The sequence below is a fragment of the Dipodomys merriami genome, unplaced genomic scaffold (assembly GCF_024711535.1).
Source record: "Dipodomys merriami isolate MVZ:Mamm:240054 unplaced genomic scaffold, mDipMer1.0.p SCAF_5, whole genome shotgun sequence".
NCBI classification, from domain to species: Eukaryota; Metazoa; Chordata; class Mammalia; order Rodentia; family Heteromyidae; genus Dipodomys; species Dipodomys merriami.
The window spans coordinates 10,353,586-10,369,359 of record NW_027206068.1 but is presented as its reverse complement, the minus strand read 5'-3'; the positions used below and the strand labels follow the sequence as shown (position 1 = coordinate 10,369,359).

General features: G+C 40.5%; 1 protein-coding gene across 4 annotated transcripts; it reads left to right on the top strand.

The window, feature by feature from the left end:
- The first annotated feature begins 171 nt into the window (after positions 1–171).
- Positions 172–12,528, top strand: Cbx3 (chromobox 3). 4 transcript variants are annotated; one of them, XM_069996066.1, is made up of 6 exons: positions 172–284; positions 1,438–1,483; positions 4,103–4,245; positions 8,197–8,359; positions 9,712–9,806; positions 11,293–12,528. In XM_069996066.1, exons 2-6 carry the CDS (start codon positions 1,460–1,462, stop codon positions 11,417–11,419), a joined length of 552 nt encoding a protein of 183 aa, XP_069852167.1. In that variant the 5' UTR covers positions 172–284; positions 1,438–1,459; the 3' UTR covers positions 11,420–12,528. The 4 variants fall into 4 exon arrangements, with proteins under 4 accessions (XP_069852167.1, XP_069852164.1, XP_069852165.1 ...); XM_069996063.1 differs by having other exon boundaries at positions 1,432–1,483; XM_069996064.1 differs by having other exon boundaries at positions 172–292; positions 1,432–1,483.
- Positions 12,529–15,774: the final 3,246 nt, after the last annotated feature.

Genomic DNA, 15,774 nt, shown 5'->3' with positions numbered 1-15,774 from the left:
CCACCCGTACCACACCCCGAAGGCGCGAACGCTAAAAGCCGCAGTCGCCGCCACCCCTCGCGGGCTCGGACTCCCAACGGGCGGGCGAGGCCCCGCCCACCGGCGCGCGCCCGCCCGCCGCCACGCCCCGCCCCTCGCGGCCGCCCGGCGTGGGCGGCGTCACCCCTCCCCCACCACGGCCGGCGCGGCGCCCCAGCCCCCTCCCCTCGGATGTGACTGGAGCTGGAAGCCCGCGGGCCGTAGACGCTGCTGCTGCTGCAGGATCGCGACCCGGAGCATCTGAGGTGGTGAAGTCGGTGACTTGTTTTTCATGTTTTGGTTTCTGGTAACCGTATAGCTCGGTGGTCGTGGTTTAAGACGCCACTTGCACCCCTCGGGATCCCTGATTTCCTCCGGTCCCCGCCCGGTGGAGTGTCAGGAGCTGCAGGGACAATTGTGCGGCCGAGCGGGCTCCCCCCCCCTCCCCCAGGCGGACCTGGCGCCGCGCGGGCGGTTAACCGAGAGGAAGGCCGGGGACTGTGGCGGAGGAGGAGGGCCGTGGTGTGACACCCGCCTCGTCTCCAGACAAAGCGGGCGCTCCCCTCCCCCGTTCCCGGGCGGGAAGGGGGGCACTCCCGCCCCGCCGCCTCGCTCGGCGACTTAGGCCTCCGGGGAGGGCGGAATGTGCCTTGCCTGGGGAAGGCCTGCGGCCCGCTGCCCGGACGGAGGCTGCGGCGCGCGCTCCGCTACGTGGCCGCGGCGGGAGGGGGAGCGCGGGCCTGTGGCGCAGTGCCCTTGAGCCCCCGCCGCCGCCGCCTTTGTTTCTCCCCGCGGAGGCGCTGACCACGCGGCCCGCGCTGGCGGGCGCCAGGCCCCGGGGTTTCAGGCGTTGGAATCCAGCTGGGAGGCCCGAGTCTTCGGAGGGCGGGGTTGGGGGGGAGGTACCTTTTTCATTATTAACTGATTTGAGAAGGGGTGGGGGGGTTGAGGGGGGGGGGAGACGGCTTCTGAAAAGAAATAAAGTTGGAATTTTCTAGAGAAGTTCCGACTCGTCCAGAAATCTAGAGAAAAAGATGCATGGGAATTAACCGATTTTAATTTTGTAATTGTGCCTGGTTTTGAAGCGAAATGCCTTTTTTTTTTTAATTGAATATTGAATTCGTTATAAACAAGATTTTCATTGCAAATAGGATTGTCGTTTGAGGGCCGTATAGCATCTTAATCACCTAACAACATTTTTGTAGTCTAAAGTTGGCTTAGAACCCTTGATAATATATGCTTGGGTGTATTAATAACAGTAATGATTAATGCAAGAAGTCAGACCTGCCTTTCGGATTTGTATCCGTTTGAAATGTGCCACCCCCTGCCTGAAGATTGAAATCCAAACAGTACTTGTATTTAGCTGTGTCTTATGTGTCAAGAACACTTTCTAACTGTCATGCATTTTTCTAGTAATAGCTCTTCAAGTCTACAATTAAAAATGGCCTCTAACAAAACTACATTGGTAAGTAATATGAAAGTACATAAGGACCTTACTGGAGGTTTTTTTCTTTTTCTTGACAGAAATTATAACACGTCTCTTGAGAAATTTGCACTCCTGTATTTCCAAGCTACCCCAGTAATATTTGGGGGGTGGGAGGAAATTAGAGACAAAAACCTGAGACAAGTAATGCCTTAAGCCAAGTCAATAATCATAATGCATTTTAAAAAGCCTTACTAACCTTGGCCCCTTTATCCTGTCTTTAAACTTCATTACTGTAAATTGCAGAAGATCCTTAAATATTATTGTGTTAAATCACAAATGTGTCCAGGAAAAGACTGAATCTATGTCTTTAGAGCAATTCATTTCCAGGACGTTATTAAAACCACAGTTTGCATTTTTGGTTTTCTAAAAATTTACAGAAATGTATAGTGACATGCTTTTCCATTGTCAAGTTTAAAGTTTTTTTTTTTTTTTAAATCAGTATTTCCATGAAAATCATGGAACTCTTAAGGTATGGTTCTCACAGTTTTTAATTCTGACACATTGTATTAGTAATTTAGAGTTTAACACTAAAAAGGACAAGTTGGTAAATTTTTATTTGTCTCCAACCTTAGATTATACATGATGTCCAATATTTTGCAGAACAGATTGGGATGTGTAATGTTAAAGCCTGTCTGATGAGTGTCTGCTAGGTTCTCATATAGATCTAAGACATCAATGATGAAAAAGGCATCAAGCATCTTCTATGCTTCTTCAGGATTTTCACCTTTATATTCACAGTCAGCAAAACAAACTGAAGACAATTGCCTTTACTATATGATACTAGTATTACTCAGATATTGGATAGGGAAGGATTTAGCTGTCCATGAGGCTTTGAGTATACATAAAGATACAGAGAGCAAGCCAATTGAAACTCACTAAAATTAAGTTGTTTTTGCACAGTTTGGAAGTCTTCTGTGTCTATTTGCTGGTTTAAAGGATCACAGTTTGACCCGTTTAAAGGTTCTCAAATCTCACTTCATTTTAAAATAATTAGTGATAGAATTTTAATAGGACACTGAGTATCTTTTAAATTAAAAACTGGAATATATTTTGGCTTCGAATTCCACCCCATGCATGAAGCTTGAGCCAAGTACATACATTTAAGAGAAAAAAGTGAAAGTAGCTTATGAATGTGCTGGAGTAAAAGCAGCCTTTCTTTTCCTGCTGTTTTAATTCATTATTTTTTGTCATTTTTTCATTGTTTCTTCAAGGATGTGTGGTTTTTGTTATTTTTTTATTCTCTTCTTTAAAAGTCCTTTAGTCTCCTCTCTTCAGGGACAGTAGCTAATTTTTTATTTAAGACCAATATCTACTAAAAAGTTGTCAGTTCCACTTGCTTTGTTCTTCCATTATCTCTTACCTTTCTTGTATTAAATTGAGACAGAAGGCTAAGTCCTAAAATGCTTGGTTAATGAAAACTATCCTCAGCCTGATTCAAAAATAGTATACCAAAACCAAAAAAAAACTCTGGTTGCACACTGTGGCTTTCCTGTCTACAATTTAGGAGGTTTATTTGGGGCTTTTATTTTCTGTTTGTTTTTGTTTTCTTATTTATTTATTTTGGCTAGTCCTGGGGCTTGAACTCAGGTCCTGGGTGCTGTCCCTGAGCTTCTTTTGCTCAAGGCTAGCACTCTACCAATTAAGCCACAGTGCCACTATCAACTTTTTCTGTTTATGTGGCATTAAGGAATTGAACCCAGGGCTTCATGCATGTTAGGCATGCACTCTACCACTGAGCCACATTTCCAGCCCCTGGTTTTTTTTTGAATAGTACTTAGATGAGATGACTAAGCACATTGTATTAGGGAATTAGCCATGTCAGGTTTTAATTTTTTTACCTGATTTTATTCTTCCCATAGCAAATATCTTTTGGTCTATTAGAAACAATTGGTGTAAGATCCTACTTAAGCAATATGCCAAAACAAAAAGGAATAGAACAACATGCCCCTCTTTAAAGTCAACTTACTTGGCTACCAGTTTACATTATGTCTCTTCAGTAACCCGGGGAATAGTGGTTTGTTTGGTTTTTTTCCTTCTACTTTCAAGAAATAAAAGGACCCAGAATTTTTGCCTAATTATCAGTTTGAGTGGTCAAGAGAAATATATAGAGATAAAAATTATGAAATAATATTCTTGTCCTGTTTTTAACTTATCAATGGCTTCTTCATGGTTAGTTTTGGTCTTAAAGTTAATTTTCTCTCTCCCTGTGCTTCCATCCTTCCTCCCTACCCCCATTATTTTACTTGTAATTTATTTTTCAGATAGGGTCTTTAGCCTAACTGCCTGGGTGAGCTGGCTCTCAGAACCCTACATCATAAGAGTTCTAAGCCTGTGTTTTCATTCTGCTGTTAGTCTTTTTCTATATCCTTGAGGCTTTTAACATTCGTGCTTGGATTGGGAAAGCATGTGTGTCCTAGGGCTAGTTTTAACCTGTTTACTAGATCTTCATATGTAGTAAGACTTGTCACTACTATTTTTTTTTATCATTTTCTAATACTTTTGAGTTATAAATAAGTACACAGTGTGACAATACATGTGATTTGGCCTTTAAAGTATACTCCAAGTCTTTTTAAAAATGTTTCTTAATTTCTTTTTTAGCAAAAAATGGGAAAGAAACAGAATGGAAAGAGTAAAAAAGTTGAAGAAGCAGAGCCTGAAGAATTTGTTGTGGAAAAAGTACTGGACCGACGTGTAGTGAATGGGAAAGTAGAATATTTCCTGAAGTGGAAAGGATTTACAGAGTAAGAAACTTGTCTTTTACCTTTAGTTGCACACAGTAACCGTAACATTTTAAAAACATCTTTAGTTCTAGTTTGTTTTGTGGTCTGTTTTTAGGCCAAGGATAGATCAGATACCACTGGCTCCCAGCTGTCTGGGGGGGCTGAGATTCTGAGGACCATAGTCCCAGGCCAGCACAGGCAAAAAAGTGTACAAGGCCTTAGCTCAATGCAAGTAGTCATACGTGGGGCTGGGAAGGTGGCTCAGTGGTAGAGCGCTTGCCTTGCATGCCTGAGGCCCTGGGTTCAATTCCCCAGCACCACATAAGCAAAAGAGAAAGCTGGAAGTGGCGCTGTGGCTCAAGTGGTAGAGTGCTAGCCTTGAGCTGAGGGACAGCACCCAGGCCCAGAGTTCAGGCCCCACAACTGGACCCAAAAAAAAAAAGTCAGACCTGCACCTGTCTTCCAACTATTGGAGGAGCTATGGTCTACTCATGGCCTTGGGGGCAGCAGAAATGGAGACCCTGTCTCAAAATAATTAGTGCAAATATACCTCAGCAGTAAACTGACTGCCTAATAAGTTTGCAGTTATGAGTTTCAAACCCCAAATGTGATGGGGTTTTCAAAAAGGGCCAGGACTTGGGATAAAATTGATACCAGGCAGTTAGACTTTAGCCCTGGAGAGACAAATATATATAATTATTTGGCAGCAGAAGATTAGCAGGAGAACAAGGAAGTTTCCACTGAATACCATTTACAACTGACATAGCCTCAGAACTATTCACCAAGGCTGGCTGGCTTGTTTTGCAATGCCAAAACAAGTTCTCATCCTCAATTGTGTTTGCTTGTGCTGAGACACTATGGTGTTATCCCATGCTCTCTGACATGAGTACTACTCCTGAGATCCTCAGAGTTGTTTTTAGCATAATTCCGTTACTAAGGAAGAAATATGCCAGCTATTACCACTAAACCTCATGATCAGATCAGGTATTAGGCCTTTTCAGTATCTAGGCTTAACTTGGACTTTTTTTTTTTTTTTTTTTTTTTTTTGCCAATCATGGGGCCTAAACTCAGGGCCTGGGCACTGTCCCTCAGCTCTTCAGCTCAAGGCTAGTGCTGTACCACTTGAGCCATCGGGCCACTTCCGGCTTTTTCTGATTTCTGATTATGTGGTGCTGAGGAATCGAATCCAGGGCCTCATGCATGCAAGGCAAGCGCTCTACCACTGAGCTTCCTTCCCAGCCCCTGGACATTATATTTTTTTGTTGCCCAGCATCCATTCCATCAACTGTTTCTTCCCAAATTTTGACTGAAGTTTGTTTAGTGATACTCAGCCCTAGGAGAATTGTTGAATTGAGGGAGAAAAGTTCTCTTTACTGATAATGCTTTAGCTTTGGAATGAAAAACTGAAATTAGTATGTTGAATGAGTCTGTTAGAAAATAAAGCCTATGCAGAGGGCAGGAACCAAAAGATGGAGACACTTGAGTTGTAGTAACAATGTTTATGCTGCTGGATCCAGCATATCTCCTGGACTTTTCAGTCACGTGAACCAATGCATACCCTTTTGTTTGTTTTTTAAAAAGAAAATTATGAAATTACAAAGCTTACTATGCAGTGCATTTTAATGTAGTTGGATAATGCAATCAAAATATTTAGTCTACATTTTTTCCTCCAAATACGGAGCTGAAAAATTGAAGCAAGAGTGTCTTGAATAGAAGTGTTAACACTGTATCCTGCTTTATACCACAAAACAGTGAATAAAGCTCCATGGTCAGTTATAAATTAGTGGCATTCAATAATTGGTGGAGGTAGGTATGTTATTGTCAAGTAATTAAGTTTTTGGTATCTAAAATTTCCCCAACTGACAAATTTAAAGCCGCCTCCGGTGCCCGTTACCTTGGTACTAGGGGATTTGAGGTGGAAAGATGTTACTGTCTCAAAGAAAACAACTTAAAGCCCAGCACTGGTGGCTCATGCCTAAAATCCTAGCTACTGAGGAGTCTGAGATCTTAGGATCATGGTTCAAAGATACTCTTGGCAGGAAAGGCCATGAGCCTAATCTCCAGTCAACCACCAGAAAACCAGAAGTGGAGCTGTGTGGCTCAGTAGTAGAGCAGTATAGCCTTGAGCACAAAAGCTTAGGGACAGCTTCCAGGTCCTGAGTTCAAACCCCAGGATTGAACTCCCCGACCCCTCCCATCCCCACCCAAAGAATCAAGCTTTGTGGGAGTTAGTTAAATGTAGATACAAGATAATGTAGACATCTATACTGAAAATAGCAGCACATTAGAACTTCAGGCCTTTGTTCTTATAAGTTTGCCCGTTCAGGGTCCGCATATCAACCAATGAAGTTAATAGTACCTTTCCTAACATCCCTAAAATAATTCTAGTTCTGAAAAGGCTTTGGGGAAAAATTGTCAAGCTTATCACTAATACAGGACAACCATTAATTTTTAATAATCAGTATAGGATGTTTATTAATTGATGATCATTTTCATCTTTACAGCTCTTCTAGAAAACGTGGCAATTATCCTCTCAGCCTTACAACATCATATGTAACTATTTTAGTCTTTATGTACTATGATTGGTCTATCTATACAACTTCTCTATAGATATAGTACAGAAGCAGTAAATGATGTATTAAGCAGATGAGCATGGCTATATTCCATTAACTCCTTTTGTGTTTGTGATGTCTGTGCATGTGTGTGCACGTACACAAGTACCGAGACTTGAACTCTGGCCTAAAGTGTTATTGCTCATCTTTTTTGCTCATGGATGGTGCTCTCCAATTTGAAGCATACATCTAATTTTCTGCCTAAGCTGGCTTCAAACTTTGATCCATCATCAGGTCTCAGCCCCATGAGTAGTTAGGATTAAAGGTGTGAGCTGTTGGTGCCCAACACCGACAACACTGAGCTCTGAAATTAAAATTTTATACAATTTTTATTTTGGAATTTTCCCTCATCCTTTAAAACATATAAAAAAACATTGGTTACAGGCCATTACAAAAGGCTAGATTAGGCTTTTGATTCTAATTCAGAACATACTAGAAATCAAAAACACTTGTACATCCGAAACTAGCCTAATTCTGGGCATAATGTGTGTGGAATAATTTGGAATGCAAATCAGAATCTGTGTTTGTTCTGCAGTATTGATTATTGAACGTAGAGCTTTGCACATTAGGGAAATGTGACATTGTTCAAAAATAAATGCACTCTACCTGATTATGTAACAAACCCCTCTGTACATCACCTTAATAACAATTTTAAAAAACTTTAAACGCATTCTTTAAAGCAATTACTGTAGGGGGCTGGGAATGTACCTCAGTGATAGAGTGCTTGGCCAGCATGCAGGAAGCCCTGGGTTCGATTCCTCAGTACCACATACATTGAAAAGACCAGAAGTGGTGCTGTTTCTCAAGTGGTAGAGCCCTAGTCCCTGAGCACAGAGAGGCTCAAGGACAGTGCCCCAGGCCCTGAGGACAGGTAAATATATATAGACACACACATAGTAAGGACAGGCAAATACACACACACACACACAGTAAAGGTGGTATACAGAGTGGTTATAGTTACATAAGATAACAAATACACTTCTTTTTTATTTATGAGTACATTTCTTTTTGAACAGTGTTAGCTCCTCTGCCATTTTCTTCCACTTCAAATCACCTTTCCCCCACATTGGGTCTTTTCTCCCCCACATTGGGTCTTTTCTCCTGCAAGTTGTAGAGTTCATTTCCAACATAGTGTCTAGTTAAATACATTCTAAAGAAGGTTGTTTATTAAACTGAGGGAGATGTTAGCTTCAGTTACTTCTTCAAAGTCAAGTGCAGTTAACTTTGAGAAAATAACAAACTGCCCATTTAGGGCTGGGAATATAGGCACAATGGAAATTTACTTTCAGATAATTACAAAAGTTCCAGATGATGGTGAGGAACCATTTGTAACTGATTCAATGTATTTTACTTGACACAGTGCTGATAATACTTGGGAACCTGAAGAAAATTTAGATTGTCCAGAATTAATTGAAGCATTTCTTAACTCTCAAAAAGCTGGTAAAGAAAAGGATGGTACAAAAAGAAAATCTTTATCAGACAGTGAATCTGATGATAGCAAATCAAAGAAGAAAAGAGATACTGTAAGTATAAAATACCAACAAGAAGATTGGCACTAAAAAGGTTGATGACTTGAATTTTGTTTAATAGATATTACCCAAATCTTAAAGACTTCTAAAATAACATTAGGAAGTCTTTTATAAATGACTTGCTAATCCACAGCAAAAAGGATAAGCAGGATTGAGCCTACATTGTGTGACTACAATAAGTAGTTATGCCACTTAAGATGTGCTAGTCCTATTTTTTGTCCTGGATTTGATATCTGACCAGGCCTATTACATGTGATCTATGTACCAAAAAATACTTTATTTTTTGAAATATTATAATTTTATAATTTCTTGACGTGAATAGAAAGTTTGATTTGTTTATATGTTGATTTAGTATTTGTCTCACTAATGTTACTATAGTTTGGAATAAGTCAGGTAACTTAATACCCTTGACTATAAAAAACTCACTATACTTGCCCTCCTACTGGACTACCATGGTAATGTAGGGATAGATCTTTGAATTAGTACTGAATTAGTTTTTAGGGTCAAGCTCTAAGTATGTTTTATATATATTGGTAAAGAACTATAGTTTTGATATGGATTTGATATTTGGTCATTTAAACTAGATGAGACCTTTACAGATAGTTTATTAGATCTTTATAGGGTTTCTATTTTATAGAAGAAAGAACAAAACTACTTACAAATTGGGTTCTGAAATCACATTTATAGGTATATACTTTTGATAGTAATAGCTAGCCTGTTACAAGCCCTGATAAGATCTCAGTCAGTTTTCCTCAGACCATACTTTGAGAACCACTGCTTTGTACCTACATTTTTTCTTTATTCTGGTTATGCTTTTAAATATGTGACTGATTTAGACTTAATTCCTAGAAATAGCTTGATTTTCTTGGTTTTTTTGTTTTGGATTTTTATTTGTAGGCAGGGTCTCACTATGACAAAGACTGGCCTTGAACCTTCTGCCTTACCTTCTGTAATTCTGCCTCCACCTCCCAATATGTAATAAGGCTCTGTCTCTTGACAGGAGGAGAAAAAAACTTAAAATTTATTACCAGAAATAAAGGAATTAGTTTTTCTATTATCTCACATAATTTTGCCCATGACGAGATTGGAAATTTGCTTTAATTTGGGATGTTTCTAGGACTAAACATTCTACATTAAATATCAAACTTGATTTTCTGCTTGTACAATTAATGGAAATGACAACATGTTTTAGTACCAAATAAGGACTCATCTTTTTGTTTCACTATGGAAGGTCTTGATGAAGGTATATCTTGTGAAGACATTAGAAAGTAATGTTTTAGGTTTGCTGTGTGGAAAATTGTATGGAAACACTTAATGTAAGCAATCACTTATCCTCTTCCAAAAAGGCTGACAAACCAAGAGGTTTTGCCAGGGGTCTAGATCCTGAACGAATAATTGGTGCCACAGACAGCAGTGGAGAATTGATGTTTCTCATGAAATGGTAAGTGTTCAGGCAATAGTTTTATTTTAAAATGAGAATCAATATATGTAAATTTTTGTAGAGCCATGTCTGAAAGGTTTTGTAGTTTTTCTTGTAAGAATTGAGACTTGCTGGGCATTGGTGGCTCATGCCTTTAATCCTAGCTACTTGGGAAGCTGAGATCTGAGGATTGCAGGTCAAGGCCAACCAAGGGCAGGAAAGTCTTTTTCCTCTTTCCTTTTTCCTTTTTTTTTTTGGGGGGGGGGGCGCGGTCCAGTCATGGGGCCTGAACTCTGGGCCTGGGCGCTGTCCCTCAGCTCTTCAGCTCAAGGCTAACGCTCTACCACTTGAGCCACAGCACCACTTCAGCTTTTTTCTTTTTTCTTATGTGGTGCTGAGGAATTGAACCCAGGGCCTCAGGCATGCAAACTGCACCACCTTCCCAGCCCCAAGTCTTATCCCCAATAAACAACTCAGAAAAAGCGGAGGTGGCACTGTGGCTCAAGTGATAGAGCACTAGCCTTCAGCACAGAGAGGTTCCACAGAGCCCAGGCCCTAAGTCCTAGGACTGGGAGGTGACATGGAGATTGAAACTACAAACCATGTGCTAAAAGGATAATTCTAGTTTGGATAGCAGTGTTTTATAGCAAGCATCAGCAAACCTATGGCCTATTAAAGGAAATAAAGTTTATTAAAACATAAGCAACAGCCACCAACCACATTTCTTTTCCAAAGGGATTAAGATTAAATACCCTTTTTTGGGAGGGAGCTGATGCAGAACTGGGGTGTGAACTCACACTTGGCTAATAAGCAAGTGCTCTGTCACTTGAGCCAATTCCATTCAGGTTTTTGTTGGTCATTTTGGAGAGTGTTTTCTGCCCAGGCTGATGATTCCCAGATCTCATACTCCTGAGCAACTAGGATTACTGGTGTATTCTACCAATGCCTTGTTCTTAAATACCTTTTGAATGAATTGTTTCTTTTCTATTCTTTGTTTCTGCCAATCTTGGGGCTTGAACTCAGAGCCTGGGCACTGTCTCTAAGCTTCTTTTGCTCAAGGCTAGCATTCTACCACTTGAGCCACAGCTCCACTTCCAGCTTTTTCTGTTTATGTGGTACTGAGAAATGGAACTCAGGGCTTCATGCATGCTAGGAAAGCACTCTACCACCAAGCCACATTCCCAGTACTCTCAAATGAAAAAAAAAACTTTTTTTTTTTTTTTGCTTGGTCATGGATCTTGAACTTGGGGCTTGGGTGCTGTCCCTGAGCTCTTCAGCTCAAGGCCAGCACTGTACCACTTGAGCCACAGAGCCACTTCCATTTTTCAAGTGGAGATGACTGAGACTTTCCTGCTTGGGCTGGCTTTGAACTACAGTTCTCAGATCTCAGCCTCCTAAATAGCCAGTGAGCCACTGGCGCCTGGCTCGAATAAATTATTTCTTAAGTGAATGATTCTGTTATCATAAACAATTTTAATTTTTTTAACTTTATTTTTCCTTGCAACAGGAAAGATTCGGATGAAGCTGACTTGGTGCTGGCAAAAGAGGCGAATATGAAATGCCCTCAGATTGTAATTGCATTTTATGAAGAGAGACTAACTTGGCATTCTTGTCCAGAAGATGAAGCTCAATAATTGTTTGCATTGTTTTTTATATATATTTATACATATATATAAAATCTGAGTCTTGGTTTTTGAATTAATGGTGTGAAACAATAACTACATTCTAAAGAAAATCAAGTTTGATAATGGTTTTGAAAGTAGTATTGGGGGAGTTGTTGAGTTTTTTGGGTTTTTTTCCTCAATAGCACTGGTTACTTTGAACAAATATAATAAAGGCTTTCTGTAGTTGCTTCTTTTATCAGAAAAGAATATTTAATTCCATGATATATTTCCTCTGCATTCAGGAACAGGTTGTGTTTTTTTTTTAATATTAGGCAATTTTTTTTTGGTCATTAATCAAAACAGCTTGTCTTTAACTGCTATGTTGAAGGACCATCCTGTATTTTTTTTGTGTGTGTTTGTGTGCGTGTAAACAAAACACATAGGTAGTTTTTTGTTTTGGAGATTTTGCTTGTTTAGAGGTGTTGGGCAACAGACCCAGAGCCTTGCATATGTAGGCAAATGATGTATCACTGAGTTATATCCCTGGCCCCTGTTGTAGTTTTTTTTGTTGTTTTTTGAGACAGGGTCACTAGGCAGCTCAGGCTGGCCTTGAACTAACTAGGTAGCCAGGCTAGCCTCAAACTTTAGGTCCTCCTGCCTCTGCCATAGATACACAAATGCAGTAGGTTTGCAAAACTTCTTGAAAGGAAAAAATTTATCACTACCAACAACTTTCCTCATCCAGATGAAAAAACTAAGACGTTTTTATTTCCTTTCATTAAAAGTTTCTGTAGTGAGCATTCCTTAACAGAATATTGGAATCTGTATACTAAAAGTTCATGGGTCGTGATCTAAGTCTCAGCTCATGGAAATGTAAAATCAACTGGTTAGGGATTTCAACTATTTAGGACGTGCTGGCCTAAATGATCAAAATTTTATAATTATTGACCTGCATGCTTTTTCTTTTCCCCAACTCATTCCTTACATGTAAGTTCAATTTTTTTCAGTATTGGGTTACTGGTTCCACAAAAGCCAGAGAAACAACTTTGTAGTAATCAGAATGTTACCCAACTGTATATTGTTTACTTTATTGTAAATAATGGTGAACAGTGGTCAATAAATAGTTTTATATTCCTTTATGTGATGAGACTTTTTATATTACCTGATTTTATAATGAGCAGGAAAACATCCTAACAGTTACTGAGTTTATACAGAGATGGTTCCTACTGGGAAAATAAAAATTGGTTTTATTGATTCCCTAAGAGATACTTGCCTCATTAGAACGAAGTTTTGATACTTAAGAATCTGCTGTCATATACTTGCCACCCCTGCATCTTACATATAAGTGGTGGGGGGGGGGGGTTGTTTTTTCAGTTGTTTGTGGGGTTTGAACTCAGGGCCTGGACACTGTCCCTGGATGCCTGTCCCTCTTGTGCTCAAGGCTAATGCTCTACCACTTGAGCCACAGTGTCACTTCAGTTTTTGAGTGGTTAATTGGAGATGAGTCTCAGGGGGACTTTCTGCCTGGTTGGGCTTTGAACCGTGATCCTTTGACCTCAGCCTCTTGAGTAGCTAGGTTTACAGGTGTGAGTCACAAGAGCCCAGCTTATAAGTGCATTTTTAATTTTGTATGTGTGTATACACAGTTGTGCCAGTCTTGAGCTCAGCCTCAGCAGTCACTGAGCTTTTTTCTCTCCAGGATAATGCTCTATTATTTGAGCCACAGTTCTGCTTCCAGCTTTTTAGTGGTTAAATGGAGATTCGATTCTCATAGCTTTTATGCACTGGCTAGCTTTGAACCACAATACTCAGCTCTCAACCTCCAGGAAAACAGGTGTGAGCTGCATTTTTAATTACAAATATATTTATTGTCCTCAAAAATATTAAAAATTTAATGAGGAAAGAATTTTGGGGAAAAAAAAGATTAGGAAAATAGAACTATGAGAACACAATAGTTAGGTTTTACTAAGACATTATAAGCTATTTTTAAATGCTTCAAATTATTGAAGCACTAAACTAAGTTCTAATAGCAAAATTCTTTTTCCTGTGGATGGTCCTGAAGTAGAAATTAACTTTGGTAGGTTCAGTGGAAATTACCTCCCCGAAGCAATTGACACATTTTCTTTTTTGGGGCGGGGGGGGGGGGGGGGGGGTGGAGTCCGGTACGGGGCCTGAACTCATCCTGGGCGCTGTCTCTCAGCGCTTCAGCTCAAGGCTAGCGCTCTACCACTTGAGCTTTTTTCTTTTTGCTTATGTGGTGCTGAGGAATCGAACCCAGGGCCTCATGCATGCAAGGCAAGTGCTCTACCACTGAGCCACCTTCCCAGCCCATTTGACACATTTTCTAACAATGTAGGAATCAGCCAATAATTTTTCCATATGAGCCCATTTTTATAAAGATAACTTTGTTGGTGTTTTTTGTTGGTTTGTTTTTGCTGGTCCTAGGGCTTGAACTCAGGGCCTGGGCAATGTCCCTAGCTTTTTCGCTCTGCCTCTTGCCACAGTGGCACTTCTGGCTTTTTCTGAGTAGCTTATTGAGCATGAGTCTCATGGCCTTCCCTACCTGAGCTGGCTTTGAATCATGATTCTCAGATTTCAGCCTCCTGAGTGCTTAGGATTACAAATATGAGCCACGGATCCCTGGCCATGAATAATTATATAGAGGAGTTACAGTTAGATAAGAAAAGAATACTTTTTTTCCCCAAAAAATAACTATTGAGACAGGTTTTTTTAATTTTTTTTCATTACAAAGATAATGTACAGAGGGGTTACAGTTCCATAAATCAGAGTACATTTCTTTTTGGACATGTGAGACACTTAGAACAGCTCTTTGTATATAGCAATAGAGGTATGGGTTTGGGGTTTGGGGTTTACTGGGTGGTTTTTTTTGCGGGGGGAGGTTAATGCCAGTACAGGGTCTTGAACTCAGGGCCTAGGAGCTCTTGCTTGGCTTCTGCTCAAGGCTAATGCTCTGTTACTTGAGCCGACACCTCTATTCTGGCTTTTTGTTACTTAATTGAAGATAAGAGTCAGAGTTTTATGCCTGCTCTGGCTTCAAACTTTGATACTCAGATCCCAGCTTCCTGAGTAGCTAGGATAACAGGTATTGGCTATAGCACCAGGCTTTGAAGTATATTTTATTTTATTTTTTAATCTCTTACTTTTAGTGTAGAGTAGGGATAATGAGTACTTGGTGTATTTTAAAGTTTTTTCTATTAGATAAATGTGACCACTGTTCTGTAAGGTGGCACTGGGTAGATGTAAATGAACTCAGTCTTTAGTGAAAGTTGTGCATTGATTTACACTTCTATCAATCAATCATCTTTACTTTCACTTCTCATATCTTCATTAATACTACAAATTAATAACCTAAGTCTTACAATTTTTTTCAAGTGGTATATTGCCTTTATTTGCATGTCTAATTTTGTTGTTTGTTTCCTGGTCATAGGATTTGAACTGTTTCACACTTGCTAGGCAGCCTCTCACTTGAGCCCCACCTCCAGCACTTTATGCTTTTCAAAGATTTCTTCAAGTATGTGGTTTTTTGCCTATCTGGGATCATAGGAATGGGATCACCATAGCCAGCTTGTTGATTAAGAGGACTTTTTTGCCCAGGCTAGCCTCAACTTGGGAATCTACCAACCTCTGTTTCCTGCATATTTTTTCTAGAAGTTTGTGCTACCCACTGCATATCTGTTCATTGTTTCCCCAGTGTTAGGTTTTTATTTATTTATTTATTTATTTATTTATTTATTTTGAGTCGGGTCCTGGAGCCTGAACTCTGGGCCTGGGTGCTGTCCCTCAGCTCTTCAGCTCAAGGCTAGCGCTCTACCATTTGAGCCACAGCGCCACTTCCAGCTTTTTTCTTTTTGCTTATGTGGTGCTGAGGAATCGAACCCAGGGCCTCAGTCATGCAAGGCAAGCACTCTACCACTGAGCCACCTTCCCAGCCCCTGTGTTAGGTTTTTAAAAAGAGGTAGCTGAGTAAGAACCACACCACGCACATGGTATTCAGGTAAGGGGTAGGTAGATTTATTCATTGTTCTGGCTGGCACCAGGCCATGTTGGCCCTCCACGAGACTGGGAAAAAGAGGGTCTGGGCCTGGGCTAGTCCTTATCTAGGGTATGGGTGGAGAAAGGTGTGGCCACAGCAGACGCAGATGTGACTTCTTCCAGGTGTGCCAGTTGCCTAGGTAATGCAGGTACTGGGCGGAGACTTTGCTGCAAGAAGGGTGGAGTCTGCTCACCATCCAGGATTGGACCATACACCCAGTACTAGGTTCTGAACTCAGGATCTACTTGTTTAGCTTGCTTATCATCTGGTACTGCACCACTTGAACAACTTTTTGCTGGCTAATTAAACAGAGCTTATAAGACTTTCTGCA

Excerpts from the sequence above, each read along its gene's own strand:
- Cbx3 (XM_069996066.1), top strand. The coding sequence starts at position 1,460 with ATGGCCTCTAACAAAACTACATTG. Across the intron at positions 1,484-4,102 it reads CCTCTAACAAAACTACATTG|CAAAAAATGGGAAAGAAACA; the intron begins GTAAGTAATATG and ends TTTCTTTTTTAG. Across the intron at positions 4,246-8,196 it reads AAGTGGAAAGGATTTACAGA|TGCTGATAATACTTGGGAAC; the intron begins GTAAGAAACTTG and ends TACTTGACACAG.